At 40.7% G+C, this 20,200-nt stretch overlaps 1 protein-coding gene across 2 annotated transcripts in view; it reads right to left on the reverse strand.

Annotated features, from left to right (window-relative positions):
• COMP (cartilage oligomeric matrix protein) overlaps positions 1–19,438 on the reverse strand; it is a 32,131-nt gene extending 12,693 nt beyond the window's left edge. Inside the window, exons 1-5 of one of the 2 annotated variants that reach the window (XM_054181680.1) lie at positions 19,327–19,438; positions 5,355–5,419; positions 5,056–5,161; positions 3,332–4,577; positions 1,106–1,191 (exon numbers count right to left, since the gene is read on the reverse strand). In XM_054181680.1, the coding sequence (XP_054037655.1) occupies positions 1,106–1,191; positions 3,332–3,407 (162 nt within the window). In that variant the 5' untranslated portion in view covers positions 3,408–4,577; positions 5,056–5,161; positions 5,355–5,419; positions 19,327–19,438. Of the gene's footprint in view, positions 1–1,105; positions 1,192–3,331; positions 4,578–5,055; positions 5,162–5,354; positions 5,420–19,326 lie in introns of those variants that run through there. The other variant, XM_054181682.1, reaches the window with a different exon arrangement.
• Between the last annotated feature and the right edge of the window lie 762 nt (positions 19,439–20,200).

Genomic DNA, 20,200 nt, shown 5'->3' on the forward strand with positions numbered 1-20,200 from the left:
TGCCAACATCCCGAGATGCTGAATCAAGGAAAAGTAAGTTTTAGAAAATCTTTACACAGATTAAGAAATTATGAACTGCCACCTTGGCTCTCCAGCTGTATATGCAAGTTTTTCTTCTGAGGAAGAGTTTTTTTTGAAAGCGCCGTTGAGAAAAAGGCCACAGATTTTAAAAAAAAAAAAAAAAAAAAAAAAAAAAGTAGGTGGCAAGAGCGAGAGAAAGAACAAATAGAAAACCTGTATGGAGAAGCAGTGCTAGGCTGGAAGGGAACACTGGAAATCATTGCTCGAGGCTGCCAGGAGCCATGTCTGACCTGATTCCTAGTAAACACTGGGTATTTATGCAGCAGCCTGAAATGTGAGAGTAACTCAATGCAACAGATGTTTTTGCAGATTAGAGGCCGCCCAGTTTGCACTGGCACAGAGACCTGTCTGCCACTCCAATTATCTGGCAGGCAGAGGCTGCTGCCCCCAGCTCCCAGAGTGGATAAAGGGAGAATGGAACCTTTTTCTAGACTTAAAAGAGAGTTGACCAGACAAACCACCATCTCCTCGTTAAAATGGGGAAAGATCTAAGCACCCAAGAAGTTCCAAATTCTCTAAGAAGCTACTGGAGCCAGAAAGGCTTAGGATTAAAACAACAAGAGGAAAGAGTGAATGCAGAGCTTGTTTAGACTCCCTATGACTTCCCTTTCCAGGACCCTAATGGGTGGCTGAAAGGTCTCTTCCATCTTCCAAGTTTGGACTCTCTACTGATTTCATGAGCCCACAAAACCAAGGAAAAAGTGACTTGTTTTTCCAGTTAAATATATATGCAATGTGCGTGCATGTCTTTTTTTAAGAGCCCGTTTTCCATGTACACTGTTTTCATCAGACATGGTTCGAAGCAGCAGAATTCGTAATTCAAATGAATCCACTTTCTCTCAGAATTACAGACACAATTGTGAGACCACCTCTCAATCCTGGTTTCCAGAGCAATAATTCTATTGCTCATTTCACCTAATGCAGAAGAAGTTCTCCCGCAATTCCACAACTCGGCACATAAGGCAGAAGACTCTGTGATCTCTCTTATGCAGCATATAAGGAATTAGGTCCCTTTCTCACTTACCTGCTGTTTCAACAAGTCTCGAACTTCCGTTAGCACACGGTTAGTTTCTCTCATCTCTTCCAGCATTTCTGGCCCAACTTCCCCTCCTAAAAAAACCCCAAAGTGGTTGGGAAAGAAAGAAAAGCCATTAGCAGTACAAACCGACTGATATTGTTAACTTCAGCTTAATATTAAAGATACAGACTCCTCCACACCGGTCTCTGCCAGTTCCTAACTAGAAGCTTGCTGGAAAGAGCAGAGACTTGCACGTAGGGTAGAATTTGCCCTGGGCAAATTCAGACAGCGATAATCAGCCATGCCCGTCAGGTAGGGAACAGTTACCCCTCAGCAAACAAATTGGCCTGGCAGTCTGGCAGTTGTGGTAGCTGTTAATCTGGCAGGGTCTCTCCAGTTCACACATAGGAAGGCTTTGCTGCCAAAAGAAGCAAATTAATAATTCAGTGCCGTGGAAGCTGCTATGAAGGGCACCGCTAAAGGAACGCTCTTTGCTGAGTCTATCCCAAACGTGCTGCCAAGCACTGAACGTGGAAAACCGGCACATCAGCCGTTGCCTCGCCTGTTCTCAAGGTACAGACTTCTTTCTTGCTGGAGATGGGTTCTTTTTCGGGTAGCGGCAATTTCAAATTGCCGTGTAGTGGCTTTGGGGCACAAAGGACACATCTGCTCATCCATGCAGCATTGCAAAATCCTGTTTAAGCTATGCTGAACCGAGGATATAAATCATCCTACAGGGTCATCTAGGGCAGATTAACATGACTTTTCCCTCCCATCTGCTAGACTCTAGGCTTGCCTGGTCCTTTGAGACATGCTAAAAAATCTAGTCTACGCTCCAGCTTTGCTCATGAAGAATGAATGGAAGCAGCTCATTGTTTCTACAATTATGTAAATTTTAAGAAAACGAACCACTTAAAGACAATTGGACACAAAGTTCAGCTCTGGATTTCTCCTGTCTGCCATGAGAAAGTACAACCTCATTTCTCTAATTTTTTTCTAGATTAATCAATCCTCTAACAGAAGTCACACCTTGTCTACAATGTAAGTAAACCTTTAGGAAGAGGGAAATACTGCTATTTTCTACAAACGGCTCTGTGTGTTCCGGGGAAAATTAGCTGGATTTAGGGGTCTGCCTCCTTGAGCGTGAAGAATTTGCCGGTGCCAAAGGCAGGATGTGAGCCCACGCTACTGACTAAATACAACAACTTCGGCATTCGCATGTGACAAATGAGCCTGAAAGCCCCAGGGACCTTCACCACACAGAACCAATAGGACTTGCTGAATATTTGTAAGCTCTCCAATACATTTTGGTTTGGGAACTCAATTGAAAGTACCACAAACGTGTCATTCTAAGACAGAAAGACTATATTAAAGTGATGTTTCTTATTTTACTGAAACAAGGATCTTGCCCACAATTTCTAACTTCAAACAGAGGTTTTGAATAAGCTCTGCATGAAGGCTTCAGGCAGCTTCCGTTATCCCTGGGAAGAATTTTCCATCCCTAGCAGCAAGATGCAATTTAAAAGAAAAGTTTGGATTTTTTTTAATATTGAAATTCACAACAACGATTCAAACACTCAGGAGCGATTTCCAAAGGAAATCTATGCACTTGCAGACATTTGCATTACTATGCATCCTTCTCCGTGGACTCATTCGGTCCCCACAAGCCCACACCTGAATCTCTGGTACACAGTCTGAGCCTGCCACATCTCACTGATCCTCTTGGGGTTGAGCATTCCCCTAACGGGCTGTTCAGAGAAGCAGGACGTTTGTAATGAGCTTGGCATGGCTACATTCCTGGAAGTCAAGGCTTCCCTGAGCTCTATGTGCGCAAACAGAGAGGATATCCAAGGGTCCTGCTATAGGACATTCTGTATGATCTGTTTTTTTAACTTAAATCACATGCAAAATGCAGATCAATGTAAAGTGTCTCTTGCAGGTCATTACAAAACACAACAAAATTTCCAGTTACCCTAGAATAAATGTTTTTCTTAAAAAAAACTTCACTGCTCAGGAGGGGAACTGGGGAAAAACCTAAGACTGAACATTTACACAGTTAAGCTTCAAGTTTCATATTGAAACTACAAAATCCCTAAACATTGTTTTTAGGCTTCAGTAGATGCAGTTGAAATGTTAACCTTCTTCCTCATTCCCTTCTGCAAAACAGAATGTTCACAGGAGTCTAGAAAGCGTACGAGTCCAGAAAATATAAAGAGAATTAAAATTACTTACCTACTCTTCTCTGCTGACATGATGAAAAAGGACAAGAGAGGCAGAGGAGAAAAACAAATGCTAGAGCCGAAATCATCTTTGAATCTTCAGGCAGTGTGGATGTATGGGCTTCTCTTGCAACGAATTTTTAACCTGCAGGTCTGCCTCTGCTCCCCATTAGTGTCTGTGGTTTGCTATTTATGAAGTTGCATTCCTTCCTCTGAAGTTCTTATTCTCTGATGCTGGACGAGGGGTGGACGTCATTTCTGGCTGCTAGTCCACAGAGAACGTTACAAAAGTAAACAATATGAGAAACTCATCAGGAGAGTAGTTTAATTTTTTTTTTTTTTAGACCGGCTTGCACCAAAATAGGTCAGAAAATTCCAGAATTAAATGGATTCTTTTTGGATTGGGGTTTTTATTTCTTCTTCATGGACACGGGGTAGACGGATGATTCATAGCCCTATCCCTCACAGATTTTCCTTCTAAAACTGTTCACAAGATCACAAAAGCTATGAGACATCTGGACTTCACTAGCCTTTCAGAAAAGGCTCTTTAAACTCCCAAAAGACAGTTGTACCACTCACACTTGGGGTAGAATTATTGATTCATCTTCCAACTCCAAAGAGGAGCTATGACATGCTATTTCAGAGAGGGGCTGGGTAAATGCACTGGCCTTTAGAGGCTGATGTTCTTATTACCCCCCACTCAGGCTTGTCTAAAGGAAGGATGCAATGCAGAAGTGACGGCATGAAAGGAAGCTAGACTTTGCTGTTTCTTGTCTGTGAAGGAATGAGTCTCAATCCAGCATTTTCCATCAGTCAGTCTCAATCCAGCACTTTCCATCAGAAGACACAGAGTGGATTGAGAAATCCATCTAGAGCAGCCAAGGAAAATCTGCCCAAAGAAAATCTTAAAGCTACTACATCAAGGAAATTGCAAGTTAAACTGTGACCTGCAAAAAAGGTTAGTCCGAAGACCAGTGAAATTCTTGATCACACATTTTCACTGTTTGATTGTGAAATCTGTCAGTATGTTGATCATACAACACCCTCGGGAACACAGACAGGAAAGCCCCAGGAAACAGTAGCTCAGTCTTTAAAGCATTAGAGCAGCAGCATCCCTGGATATTTACAAGAAGATTTTTTTCTCATTTCGACCTCAGACCTCCCGTGTTCAGGAAAAACCTTCCCATCTCTGTGGCTGTGCACAATTCTTCAAGGTAACTGGGTGCAGTCTTGCAGGCGCTGGTGAGCATGCCTGTTCGCTAAAGTAAGCAAATAAATAGTATTACTTTTATATAAAAGGAATGCTGCAGCAGACAGATTTTACATTTTGTTGCACCAAGCAAATTTATACGCAAAATAAAGTTAATTTGCATGTGTTACTTAGGTGGCACTGGTATGATTCTGCTTGTCTGGCGCACATGCCATCTCGTGTTACACATGGCAAGTGACGTTTTGCTGTCAACCCACAGGTAAATCAGCTTTGAGGGCTTGATACTTGTGGTGAGCAAAAGCGGTTTAGCTGGAACTCAGAACAACAGTTTCCCAGGGTTTAGCATTTCTGGGTCCTTCTGGACAAATCAAAACCATGGCGACCGATTATTAAAGATAAAATATTCTTTTTTTTTTTTGCCAGTGATGTTCTGTGAAATATTATTTACAATTTTTATTTTATAGCAGCAAATGGGGAGTGAATGAAAAATGCCCTTTCACCCGTCCTACAGGGACTGAGCCTTTCACCTGAAACAGTGATGGTTGATGTCCGTCCAGCTTATGTTTGAAGGTGCTGGCGTCGAGAGGTGAGAGAGGCATTCACACTTTGCAGACTGCTCAGGCCAGGACCCTGCTAGATGGCAAGCAAGGAAGCCCATTAGTACCTGTTATGGTAGTGGAGAGTTTTAAGGGAAAAACACATTACTTCAACAGAAGCCTGATAGGTCATTAATAAAGCGAGGTTCTTGCCAACTATTCAGAAAAAGTCTGTTTGTTTCAAGTCGGGAGAAGTCATAAAACTCCAGAAAGCAAGAGATGTAACTCACATGGAATGAAGAATGGACAAGGGTCACTTGTGAGGTCACCTCGGAAACAATTGCCATTGGATTTGCTTCTTATGGAGAAATAGATGTCCATATAGAATGATGAGACAACCAAAGAAAGAAACAAAGAACTATTCAATACAAGACAAAGAAAATACATATGAGCAGTAATGATATTTTCTGCTACCTAAGCAAAGTATTACTCAATGATATCAGGACATAAACCCAAACAAAACCACATTAAAAAACCCCTTAAAGTCAGACACCTAATAAAAAATTTGCTTGAAAGTACGGTATCCAGCTAACTGCATACTTCTGTGTTTCTAAGGTTTCAGGGGCCAAAAATCCCCAGTTTTTGAGAAGAGATAGTAGGCTGACTAGAAACAACCATTTTGGAGACCATGTGAAATTGGCTTGCAAACCAGTGTGACCCCCAGCCAGCAAGGGAGCGGTACTCGTATCCAGGAGGAGCTCTCGCAGACTGTCAAGAAGAGCCCTGCTTCCTCTGCACGGAGTTCAGCATTTTTCTGAACACTTTCAGCTGCCCAGAATCACATGCCCTTTTATAATACTACAAAATGGTGATCACATTATGTGTAAAATTCACTGTATTTTCTAATACACCTATCATTTAACATCCAAATTAACTCATCAAAACTATATTATAAAGACGTTAGATAATTTTCTTTGGTTTTACTACAGACTGAAGAAACTCAAACAATTGACAATAATAAGAAGAAATCTCCCAAGCTCCTGGAGTCACTGCAAAGGACGAAAGGAAAAGAGTGAACCCCTCTCTTCTGAAGAACACCTTGTATGGACAAGCTGCAAGTCACCCAAATATTTAAAATATTCCGGGCTACCAGCAGCGAACCTGGATCTCTTCACAGGGAAGAGAAAAAGGGAACTGTGATAAGCCGGACAGTCTGCAAAGTGGACAATCTGCAAGTACATCACCATCTCTGTTCCCCTCTGCAAAAGAATCACTAATAATGAGTTAATTAGTGGAGGCTGGAGAGTATACTGAACATGCTCAGGTGGAGCACATCTTACTGCCAAGTAACTTTATGTTGGCTGATGTGTTACAGCACAAGAGGGAAACTGTGAGTAAGTGCTTGGAAGATGCAAGTTTTCGAACTTCGTAAAATCAAGAACGTTCACTGATAAGAAATAACCTTTTCCTCAGCAACAATTAGTGCAGGACCGCACGGTGACAGAATAGTGCCTATAATTGCTGACTTATTCTAAATGAAATGAACCAATGCATATTAAATCTGCATTACACCAATTTTCAATATTTGAACAAATAAGTCTTCTGCATATTAAGGCAGTGATCAATATGTCTTTACATTCTTCTAGAAACCCAAAGCCATCTCTCTTTTGTCTACATTTCTGGGATCATTTCTATACATTGGCGGTAGCAAAATAACAGCGCAAACTAAAATGTCACTAGCTGATCCAGAGCTTTCTAGAGTTGAGCAAGACACGGTGTCTCCACAGGGTGAGGTCATTCCTACCTTTTATTTCCCTTGGACTCATTTTATACCTTTCTATATTCAGATCTGAGGGCTAGAAATCCCTGTAAATCACTACTCTAACGCAGCTTAAACACACAGTAGCAGATCAGAAGGTGTTTGGCCATGACTTGGTTATTTCTCGGTGCCTGTGTCTGTTTAAAAATGACAAATTCAAAAGTAGCTGATATATCTGAACTTTTTATTATCTGATGGGGAAACATCTTCCAGATTTGTCAGTGTAATTTTTTTAAGCATTACTGATTAAAAAAAAAAAAAGAAAAACTGAGCAGCAGATAGTGTTTATTTGGGCTTCAGTGTAAAAGTGGTTTTGCACTGTGTGCAGTGCCAGGTTAGTTACACCTTTTTCCCTGACTGGAGCTGACATCACAAATGACAGCAGCACACAAACAAACAACAAAAAGAAAAGCTCATACCAGTTTAAAGTTTAAATATTTTCCATCTCCGTGTTTTTAACTAATCTTTGCCAAGCGAAGGACAAAAGTCAGAAGGAAAAAGTTATTTTTCAGTCTTGTAAGGTCAAGTTCTAAAAATAAGTGAAAAACACCTACACCCTCTGAAATGGTATGCTGAGTGTTTTACAATGGTTCTTATATATTTATGGTCACAAGAAACCAAATTATAGAAAAGATGTTCAGTAAGGATTTCAAAAAACATCTCCTCCATTTCCTCCCAATGCAGGATCAATCGTACCAATGTCACTCTTCACAAAGACATCTCTACCCTGTTCTTAAACGCTTCCAGCGATGGAGCCACCACAGCCACCCCAGGCAGCCTTCCAAGGCTTTATATTCCCGCTGTTAGAAAATGTTTCCGAGGGATGCTATTTAAGCCCATTGCTTCTTTTCTTATTTACCATGGACTTGGAGAGCAGATTAGTCCCTCCTTTGAACTAGCACGATATATTTGAAAACTTGCATTTCAATTCTGTGCTTTTGTAAAAGAGCCTGGTAATGTCTGCAGCTTCCAAGTTGTATGCAATCAATATAGAAAGGTGGAGATGAAAAATGATGGTAGTCATTGCAGACTGCCAACAGTTAGTCAGTTCTAAGAGAAATAAAAGCCTTGAAGTCTCAACTAAATCCTAATCAGTCATGATTTTTGTTAATTGTCACAATACATAAACTATCTGTGACTCAGAAGATATATTATCTGTTGTGGTCAACTGCTAGATTACAACTGAAGTTGAACCAACCTGGCACATTTATGCAATAGTCATTTCTATTTCACTCATGAGTAGATCATGAAGCCCAATACATCAGAATTTCACAGCACAGGTTTTATTCAGTTTGTACTTATGTTGAATGCTATTGTCTCAAATTTACAGATTCCAAAGATACACACTGGGAAGAGGGCTGGACACTGATGCCCAACAGCCAACAGACTCTTCAGTCTTGTCCTACCTTTCTACTGTGTGCTTCCAGACAAAACAAAAACCTGCTTTCAGAAGTTTGCAAAACATGATTTTACAGCTTGATTATGTACAAATACTTATTTCATTCGTTGCTAAAACACAATCTCAACAAACAGGATTCCAAAATGATCTGTTAGAGCTATTTGCAGTCCTGAGGTGACAAAGTTTAGGTGTTAACTAACTAATGTAAAGAATAGCACCAATGCTTTATGGAAGACAGAGTCATTATTTGACATAAACAGCTAAAGTGATGCAAATATTATACAGAAAAATCCATCAGTCAATAGGTAAGAACATCCCCATCCCCTCCCTGTATGGCTCATTCATTGCAAGATGGAATAATCCATTAAAGGCTGTGGTTTGTTACGTGTTTGAAGAGTTATAGCTTGCTGCAGTCTGGTTTATGTCTCTAACTTTGAATTCCTCAGGAAAGCAAAGCACTGAAGGTCACTGAAGACCTTTTATAAGTACTTTTAATGTTTTTTTCATTTAATCAATGGCAAACTGCAATGACAGAGAATCAAGCCTCCAAAATATAATAAATGGACATGGCTCCGTTGTGCACTACGCTAACTTTATCATTCATTCTTCTTGCTGTTTTCTGCCCTACTAATGGAACTTGACTCATGTCAGTAAAGCCACTTACATGTGCTAAAAACCAAAAAGTTACACAACTCACTGGGGCAATAGGCAGAATGACATAAAGCTGGGCCACAACCACAGTTTTTACCCTGAACAGTTTCTTAGAGTTTTGAATGCAACGAAACACAAAACACCATAACATTAGTGTATAAAAATAGCTGCAAAATGGTTTCTGAAAAAAGGCGCAGAGATGCTTTCCAATGTCTGAGAGAGGAATGCCACAAAAAAGAGACTGATGAGCCGAGAACACATTCAAACTCTTTGTTTTATCCTCAGCTCTTAACCCCCAACCAAAAATAGTAACTAGAATCAGTATGACCTGAGTAGGGGTTTTCCAATATTTTTGCTGTTGAATAGCCAACACAACACATGTACATGCAATAAGCAGGAGACATCTGTAAGCCATCAAGCACATATCAAGAAATTGCTGCCTTTATCACCTCCTTTTTCTTTCTTTTTTTTTTTTTTTTAAATTCAGTGAATACTGGGGTAGGGGGAAAAGAAAGGTGCTAGTGTGAAAATGTCTAAGTGTGTCATCGAGACAGATTCCCTGCACCTCTGGACCTGACCTAGGAAGGTACTACTAAGAGTCGGAAGCAGCTCTGGTCCCACAAAGTTTTCGTGTTTCTTGATCGCTCTAATGAGACTCCCAACAAGATAACCAACTGGGACCAACCATGAGAGAGCAACATGCCCTGACTTTTTAGTTCCACATTATTATTCTGAGGAAGGAAGACTCCTGCTCTGCAGACATGGAATGGAATCACTCGGAAGCTAAGCAGTTTGCACTAGGTCACACCATGCAAGTAAATTGAACCTGGAAGCCCAAAGCTCATGCCAGCACTGTAATAACTAAACCGTCTTTCTTTTCTGAAGAAGGGGAATCTTTGTTCACAAACATTGGCAGGGAAAGATACTCAAAAAACAAAAAAAAAGCACATGCACATTCATCTAAAATAAGTGATACTACATATTGTCTGGGCAGCCTTACCACCAGCATAAGTGGCTCATCTTCCTCGAAGTGACATGTTCTGCCCACATTGGCTGAGACAATGACATGCGATGACGCAGGAACTCTGGGGAGCACCAGCAAGAAAAGCTACACTTTTACAAGAGAAGAAAATGACAAACAACTATAGCCCAGCAACAAATAAAAAGCGTCCAGTAAGACAGTAAGAACACCACAGTTCAGTTGCATCACAGATGTGATACTGAACTTCCAACAGTCAGAGAGCAGCAGGAAGCAGGAATGATGCTAACCCAGACTGTTCAGGTAGTCTCGGTTACTGGATTACTTGGTTACCAGTAGATCCATCCAGAGAGTCTACTCGGGAGCAGCAGGAGACGAGGCCAGTGACAGAAGTGGTGACAAAACCACAATACAGGTCCGAGGTCTATCCAGAGACAGGGCTACAAGATCACCCTGAGCATTGCCCTTCATTTAGAATGTGGTCCAGAACTTCCCAGTGGCTTGCTGAGTTTTGATAATCTAATTTGTTGTCTCTCGAAAGGCCGCAGCACTGTCAAATGTTCTGCGCTCTTGGGTCCCACACTGATAATCCTACCCCTTCCAAAATGCCTAAGACATTGTGTCAACATAATCCTGTCTGAAGAGAACTAAGACACCTGGAACTGAAATGCTTTTTATAAAACTGAGGGCAGGAGGCCAAAGGGCCCACAAATTTCGTATCAGCCCTCATTCAGTTTTGCTTTACCTCTCATTTGAGCCTGCCAAAGACAAACGACAACAAATCAGAAGCCCAAGGGGCTGAGAAGCAGTGGCATGTACAGATCAAGAGGAGCTGCCTCCCATCTTTCCCTTCCTCTCCAGCAGCTCGCTGTAACGAGCCTTACAGATGGGGGTGTAAAATGCTGCCAGAGCTCCTTCTCCCCACCGCCACCCTGCTCAAAACTATTCCCCAGAATATGTTGTAATCATACACCCAGGAGAGTTGTTAAAACCTTACAGGAAACATCTCACATTTTTTCCTTTACTATTCATGCCATTTTCTATTAGGGACAATAAAGACTTCTAACACTGGATTAAGCTCATTTGCAACAATGAGCTACTATTGCTCCAGGAGCCAGCGGGAGCTCAGACTCATTGAGGGAACTGGGAATAATTAACTGAATTGTACTGGAAAAAAGGAGAAGACTGAAGGCTGTTTTGACCAAGAGAGATGCAAACTGATGTGATGGTTAAGCCATCACGTCTTGCTGGGAATTATTGTTGGGAGTATCATTAATGCTTAGAGTATGCAGTTTTTTTCAGTAAAACTGCTTTGGCTGTGGTCTCCCTTTTTGGTTTTTGCTACTAAAAGACACCTCCCAGAGACATAATGACAATAACACAGTTTTACTGATTGCTTTCACTCATTGCTCTGTACGCAGCAAGTCACTTCCCAAAACTCTGAAGGATGGCAAACCTTAAAAACAAAAGCTCTTCTAAGCAGACTGGTTTTTCTTTTCCCCTAAATGATGTATATAATTCATCTCCGTGGTCAAACCTTCTTATTGTGTAATCCAGGGGTCTTCAGCAAGAGTGTAAACAGGAATTGTCTCATTACAGAAGGGACTGGAAGTGCTCAGCGCTCTGAGATCACACATGGAGGTGGGCAGACAGCACGTACACTTTTTAACAGTCTAGGGGCCTCTCTTAGGGAGCACTGACTTGGTTTTGATCATGTACCAAGACTTATTAACTCAAAAGAAACATCTGGCATTGACCCCAGCATAGGCAGAATACTGAACCTAAGGGACCCTGGAAATCTATTCTGATACGTTCGTGAAGCTGTCTGCACGTGATTAGTTCAGTAGCTATACATAAATGCACATACTGTGTATGAATAATACTATTTCTGTATCGTATATACAAGTATTACATAGATGAGTATTTGCTGTCCTCAAATTACTGCCTTCTGCCCACAAGTTGGCACACGCCATTAGCCTTTTGACATGCAGCTTCAAAAAAAGATCAACTTTCCATCACGCCTTTCAGCAAGGAAGATCCCAAGGAACTTGACAATCTATTCATACCTAATACCACCAGAACATAGACACCTTTGGGACAGAGAGCACAGCCAAATACATAACAGAGTGCAGAACAGCAGGAAAAAAGGGAAACATTTGGCTTGGGACTCCAGAGAAAACCTTGCTTTTTATAGAGAGAGCCAAGGAATAGTTAGCTTCCATTCACGGGAGACAGAACTCTGCTTTCTATGGTCACATCCCAAAGACCCACAGAGAAAATCTGAACTTCACAGTTTATTCTGCCTCAGAAGTATGAAGTGGTAAGTCACCTTTCCCAACAAGCTGGAGCAGCAGTTCTAATAACTGTGTTCAGACAGACCACAAAGCTGTCCTTTCTGTGGACATCTCAGGGGAACATCAAGAAATTTTCCATGCCAAAAGTTATATTAAGCAAACCTGTTCAGGTCTCCTGGATACATGCAGCAAAAAGCTGTAGCTTTTTAATAAGTGTTGATTCAAGATTAATGATAGTTCTCTTGACATTTCCTCTCTTGCTGACTGCAACAGGGGCCATTTTTTTTCTTCCCATTTGCTCTTTTTCACATAACCTCTCCATAGCAATTAGCTCTACTGCTTACACTTTAAAAAAACCAAACAAACAAACACCAAAAACCAGAAGGAAGATATCTAGTGTGATTTAACAGCTGGAAATAAGCAAAACCAGCACCAAGCAGTCAGGTCTTTTCAGGACACCGGTGATCAAAAGACCACTGTTTAGGTACTCTGTAAAAATGTAATTTGCAGTCAGCTGTTTGCAGGAGACATAAACCTTTTCACTGTTGAAAATCAGAGTTAACTTCCTCTGTATGAAGAGGAAGAAAAGACAGATCACACTCTATTAATCCCCCCTCACGTCTTCCCTGGCTATGGGGATGCTGAACGCCTGACCATGGCGTTCTCCAAACTCAACTCTTCAAAATACCGGATGGGACAGAAAAGGGGGAAAACAAGTTGATCACTAAATGCAATACTCTTTGTCTCGTCTCAGGAAGAGGCTACACACTTACGTTCAGTTTTAATATGAGCAGTTTAACACTTGCCTGCAGAAATATGACTTTTTCTTACACAAGGGAAATGGGGGGAAAAGCCTTTATGAATAACAATGAAGATTCTTCAAGTGGAGATACTTTCTTCGATGGCAGTGGAATCAGGATAACTAGAAGATTCACTGAGGACACAAAGAATAGAGGGATATAGGAAGCACCAGCAGATTGTCAAGGCTGTTCTCTAAAATGGTCTCATTATCCGTATGTAAAATGAGAATGTTGAATATGAAAAAAGAAAATGGATTTATTATTATAGCAGAGCCTTAGTATTCCACAAAAATCATTCTTCCTCTTATGATGGCGGTAGAGCGGAACATTGTCTCAATCTTTTTTGCCTATACCCCACTCCAACTGATTAATAACTTTTGTTACATTTCGAACAAACAAGAATGAATCTTCTTCCTGGAAACTGCCTTTTATGCCTTCATTAATTGTTCCCAAAATCTTGACCACAAAAGGATGCCAGCCTCTCAAGGATAAGCAGAGAATGACAAACCCGGTATCTTCTAGACAGACCCCATTATATCACAAGGCAGTACATTCTCCACGCTGCTGTCCCCCTTCCGATGTTTGCCAGAGGCATTCCATAGGCTTTCTATCAAAGATAATTACAGCTGTCACAGGAATGAATAGACAAAGATGTTCACGGGGCCCACGCTCTGGGGGTGGGGAAGGACAGGTATCGTCCTCAGAAGCAGGAGCACTTTGTCTCTCTCGAAAGAGAGATCTCATACAATATGAAGATGAATTTTCAAACAGGAATAACAGCACAGAGCCAGGCAGCTGAGCCCTCATTCACGTTTGGTTAGATAACAACGTTAAATACTCAGCTATTCTCACACAGAAGTATCTCCCCGCTCAGGCCTGAAAGCACACCCATATGACTCAGAAACGTTATTTGAGTTGCAGCTCTCGCAAAGCTGAAGGGATCATTTGTGCTACCTGGTCCAGACGACTGAAAGTTATTAACAGATGCAAGTCAAAAGAATCAATTCAAGAGCTGCATTTGTGAAACTGCTTGTTTCACCAACCTCAAGGATTGTGGAAACAAAGAAGTCACTGGCTACCAAATGCATGCTTTTCCTGGCGCGCATACTGTCAATTCATCTTATCATACATCTCTTTTCACATGCGCATTTTGTTTTCATAAGCTCTGAGACATTACAGATTACTGGCTTTATCCGAAAATTGTGCTTCTTTGTGCATCATTTATAAAGTCAGAGGAAAATTCAACATCATCCAGACTATGGGTTGTTTTTTTTTTTTTTTCACCCCTAGAGAAATGGAAAAATGGCATGTACACAGGCTCATAAGTGGTGGGATGCTCTCCAGAACGATGGAGCCTGGAGACTAATCCAAACCTCTTGAGTTTTCAAGAAAATATCAGACCAGAAATCTCACAGGAATGAATTGGCTCTGGAGGTTTCTGGCAATTCCTCCTCCTGACCCCACCCAGAGCTGAAAAACAGCCACAAAAGGAAATCCAATCTTTTTTCACACTATTTTTCAGAATCATGGTCTGTGTAAAGATTCAGAGTAAGTCCTTGCTTCACCTAAACTGCTCTTCCCATCCAAAGATTGCAAGGACACATATTTAGCCTAATTGTGAGGGTCGCAGAATTACTCTAATTTTAATTCCACATGGAAACAAGAAGTTTGAGCCTCTGTATTTTTGCAATCCTTCCCTCAATAAAGGCAAATTGCTCTTGCCTAGCACAGCAGTCAGTTTCTTCCATTAACCTTTATTCAAGCCAAAACACTTTGGGTGTAAGTGACATTGAGTTCCTGAGACAATGACGGCCAGAGAAATACCTATCATGAGAGTGGAATCCGAGAGCTCTCCCTAAACTCCAGCTGCCTTGTCTCTCCTTGACATCTTTTCAGCCTTTGAATGCTTTCTGCACAAGCCATTACACCCTTCACCACTTCTTCCAGGAAAGCGCACACAATTCCAGGAACCCCACGCCTCAGGTGAATAAATAGCAATGACAAAAGCAACTTTCTGCTGGCAAGGCAGGAGACGATGTTGAAACTTTAAATCTCTATACACAAAAGCAGTAAAGGCTACCGTGAAGGCCAATATTTCCCAAGGAAATCCAATATCAATGCATGGTTTGGATAGGAGATCTTCTGGAAAGAGTAATGAACATGTCTAACCCTGTATACTCAGCAAAATCTGATCTCACAGCCTGAGATCATTTGCTGGCTTCAAGTCACATCTGGGAGTTACTCCTAACATAGCGGGAAGAGAAATTGTTTCTAGGGACATCCAAGTTCCACTTCTAAATCTCCCTATAAAACAGGAGCTTTTCCCATTTAGTGCTGCAGGTGCCCCTTCCCTTTCTTTCTTTTTTTTTTTTTCTGATCAGGTTTGTGGTGGCCTCTAGCGGAATATGGAACAAATGGTATAAAAAGGAAAAAAAGAGCAAGGCATGTGCAGCCTTCTACAAAGCTGACCAGGCCTTCAGCTGTTCATAGCTGAATTCACTGGGAATTTGTTTGAAACAATACGTACTTGCTAATAAAGGGCTAATCTCTATACCCTAGCCCGAGAGTCGTTCATCAATTCAGACCACTTGCAGCACCATAATGGGTCCTTCCATAAAGAAAAAACCTATAACAACACAGTTTTTAAATGATAGTTTTGATGTTTCCCGATGTTCATCAAGTCGTCAAGTCCACGAGAATAATATCCCTTGTTTTGTTTCAGCCTTTCTGCTTCCTCAGTAAAGGAGGTGGATGCAGCTTATAACTGGATTTGTTTTCAGCCCCAAGAGAACAGCTCAGGATCATTCGGGCTGTTGCAGGGCTCCAGCTAGCCCAAGATTTGGCTCTGACTTCAAGACACGTGGACTGATCATGAGTGAATATACTATTTGACTAGAGTTACAATACCTTCATCCCCTCCATTTCCTAGTAAGACCTCACGCTCATAGGAAATACTGGGTTATTTATCCTGCCACTCCTCAGGATTATTCTAGTATGGCTTTTCCATCATGACCTTGCATGCTTTGGACTTTCCATAAGCTCTTTATTACACTGTGCAACTTCTCATGCTGTAGAACTTCTGCGTTTTGGCTAGTGGCCCCGTGTTGCTCTCGATCCAAAGGCCTTCATTGCCCAATGTTTAACATTACTTTTTTTGTTTAAATGACATCATTACTAAAGCGCTATTTAGAATTATTGCTCTCCAGACCTTTTTCATATCCTTTGTGCAATCACCTCTTCCAGCGAAGTCCTATACTAATCTGCTGCCAGGAAGGTGGCCTAATAAGTTAGTATCTTCTCTGAGATTGGAACGCTTTTTACTTGCCAGAAAGCTTCCCATAGCACCTTTACCGTGTCTTCATACAGAAATAAAGGCTGTAGGATATAGTTCAACAACATTTCATTCTCTTAATAACATTTGCTAACAACTACACAAAAAAAATTCTGTGTTCTGGGTTTCCTCCACATGACATAAGGCTCATGGATTTTTGGACCAGAACTGAGAAGCCGCTTGAAAACTTCTATTTGATCATAAATCAAGCCCAGTAATTACCTTTTTAGTAAAAACAGCCTCAGTTCACAGTTTCCAGACTCCACAATGGGTTCGTAGTGTTGCCATGGGCCTTGCTCAGGGTCCAGGAATTCAAGCAGACTCCAGTTTTATTATAGCACCTGTAGCGGCTTCTGCAACATGAATCTCAAATGGCACCACTTGATAATTGCTGGTCTGCATGACACTGGAGGGAACAGCATGGAAGGACTCCTTATCTCTCTATCTTTTCATAGCTCTTCCAGCACCTTTCCGTTGATTTACACGCTGTCACGCTGGCTGCCTTCCACAGTGGGAACTCTGCCTCCTCTCATAGCACATGGAAAAGCCAAAATCAAAGGCTAGCTGGGCAGTTAATTTGGCAGTGCTGTTGAAAGCCTGGTAGAAGGCAGATTGGATCAGGTCCAGAGAAGGTCCTGAGGTGTTGCCATCAGGGTGCTGCAGCTCCCAAGGCAGGTCAGTGGGTCTTAAATCGCCCAGTCTGAAGAAGTCTCGGCAACCAGCCCCACCTCTGCCCTGGCTTAGCAGCTTAGGAGCAGTCTATGAAACCATACAAAGAAAGGGAAAACCAATAACCTTTAGCAAAGGAACTACACAAAACACTCCTCAACATCAATCCGATAGTGGGAAACCTTGTTTCAAGCAAGCAGGGGCAAATCCACTGTATTTTAAGCCCACTATGTTTAGGAAGCAGGTGGTATAATCAACTGAAACGTTCACTCTCAGGAGTACTGTTAAATCTGGGACCCCACTGTCCTCTTGATCTTTTCATACACTGTTTGATGAAATTCCACCAGTGGCCTGGGTACATTTCCAAGGAACTCATGACTTCTGGGAAGGCATTACAAAGCTACACTGTAACCATTCATGACCTGTGTTCAGTACTGGCTTGGTTCCTCCTCAAATCCACAGCATACTGCAAAGAAAACATTCTTTCCACTTCAAGTAAGCTTCTCCATCCTGAAACCAGTCTGGTTCAGGCACCCAACCTCTTCTTGCCCTGCACTCACTCCCAGACATCAGAAATAGAGGCTTTCTAATGGAAGGGCTTCTACGATGGCAAAACAACGGCAACATTTAAAGCATTTGGTCTCAATTCGAGATCTGGGGTGTTTTTCAGGCAAGAAATAAAAGAAAAGCAACGGTTAATATTACTAGCCTTACCTATATCTGCTACTACAGTATGAAAGATCTTTATTGTTTTCTGAACCTTTAAAATTTGCAATGAAAAGATAAGGCCTAGCTGGTGAATTCTGCGTTTCACCTCAAAAGGAACTGAGATGTCCGTGAAAAAAAAAAAAAAAAAAAAAAAAGAGGATTATTCTTGAGAGCTGGAGACCAGAAAATTAAATGGTTCATATTTCAGGACAAGGACCATCTTGGATGCAGGTGTTTAGTCCAACAGGAATCTCAACCACTCACATATAAGTCATGTAACCACATTATATGGCTAAACACACATTCCTACATGTGTGTTTAGATACACCCCCCCCAGCGAAACCCAAAGGGCAACACACCTAATTACTGGATTGCTTACATTATTTCATTTTTAAGACAAGTGCCAAATTAACAGACTTCTCTCACAGCAGGAAGAAGGATTTACTTGGAACGATTTACTTTATACGTAGAGAATGCAAGTATGTTATTCACTTAAACAAAAAGCAAAGAGAAAGACAGGGTGGGACTCAAAAAATACTGTTTTTCAAATGATTTGTTCTCTTAAGATACTCTTTACAAAAACAACCTCATATTTAACCCTGTGCATGTTACCTTCCCCCGGAATTAAAAACACGTCTGTAAAGCAGTAACGCTTTGAGAAGAAAGCAAGCTGTTACCACATTAGAAGTCATGTTGCTAAAACTTGAAGTATTTATAAACTTAAATGAGACATCAGGGATAACCTGAAAATTCACCACTCTTCTATTTTCCCCACTAAAACAGAGGGAGGAACACCAGTCCACAAAATTCAAACACACATCAAAACCCCTTCTGAAGTACTGGATTTTACATTATACCGAAATAACCTCACTGCTTCTCCATCTGCCTAGGATAACTGCCAGAAATTAAAACAAAGAAACATGTACACTCTTTGTAGTCAATCAAGAGCTTCAAAAATTGTTTTTAAGCTCAGATACAACAACATCTGTTTTGAAAAAGTCCCATTTAAAGAAACGTTTAGAAACGTTGCCCCTTTAGAAAATGAATACTTTTAACAAGTCTGCTCCTTCCAGAACTCCTACCAAAGACAGATTTAATAGGTAACAGATACTCTCAAATATCTTTCTTGAATATGTCCATCAATTCCAGCATTTTTTTCTTGGATTTTAGAAACTATGCCTTTTTGATAGCAATCTTTAACTTCTGTGGCCAGTTAAAGAGAAGTCGATCACTTCACATAGTACCAAAAACCTGCAGAAAGGCAGGAGCACTGTTCATAAAAAGATTTTTCCCCTACATTAGTTTCCTGAATTCAGATTTGTGTGCTAACGTGGCATTGTTTAGGATGAACACACACTTCAGCTGTTTTCAAGGAGTGTGAGTTACAAAGGATTTTAGTACATTTTTCAAGGGAAGGATTTCAAATTTTATACTGAAATAAAGTATTTCTAATTACTATTTTAATATTAAGTTACCTTTTCACAGTTCATTAGCTTTTTAGTATCCACTTAGCTTAGACAGTGACAGAAAACTGGTTTATAACACAGAGTTTATAGATAGTTTCATTTACTGGTTTTCATATACTGCTATTATCTTTTTATGTCACTCATACCTTAATATCTAAGTACCTTCTTCATTCAAGATCACTGAAGAAATGTCAGGATCTTCTCCTCCTTTTCCTTCATTGTTTTAAGTTACCTACCCATGACTTGCTTCAGGAAGACTTTTTATAGCCACAATTGAACCTGCAGGTAAATCAGTTGAAACAGAAATATTACACAACTTGCTGAAGGATAAAAGCGTTGAGATTCCCCTGATAATGAGTAATAGCCCTTTTCTGCGAATTTTCTACACTACATTACTCGTACTCCTGAAATCAAAGCTGGGTTGCCTTTACTGTTGCACTTAGATTTCTGGCACCTTAGAGAAATTCTTACATTTACACAATAATACTTTTCTGACATGCTTTTAGCTTGTGAAAACATTCTGTGCATTAAAGGGCTTTTAAAAAATGACCGTTCAATCTAGTACCACTTGACAGAGATCTTTTAATGCGATGTTAAAATACCTGTATATAAATGTAAGTGTTAAGACTGAAGTCCATTAAGTTACAATTAAAAAAAAAAGGTATTTTTTTCCATCTTACTCAGAACAGCCTTTTCTCATAGTATGATTGTTCGGATCCCATAAAGCAGCATGCCCAACTGGTGATGCCTGTCTCACCACAGCTGGAAATAAAGCTTTACTGACATTAGGGATTAATAGTCTGCATAACCTTAAACATACATGCTGCATTACTTTCAATCTAGTGCATATTAAGACTCTGCTTTTTAATGCCACAAGAGTCCAATAAACCCTTCAATATTTACTTAAGGGGATTTTATGGTCCTTTTGTTTCATGAAGGCATTTATATGAGCTCTGATCTTACGACATTTGCATCATCAGCCATTAATTTGGGAAAATTAAATAGAAATAAACAAAAATA

This window comes from Rissa tridactyla, chromosome 22 (assembly GCF_028500815.1).
Source record: "Rissa tridactyla isolate bRisTri1 chromosome 22, bRisTri1.patW.cur.20221130, whole genome shotgun sequence".
Lineage (NCBI taxonomy): Eukaryota > Metazoa > Chordata > Aves > Charadriiformes > Laridae > Rissa > Rissa tridactyla.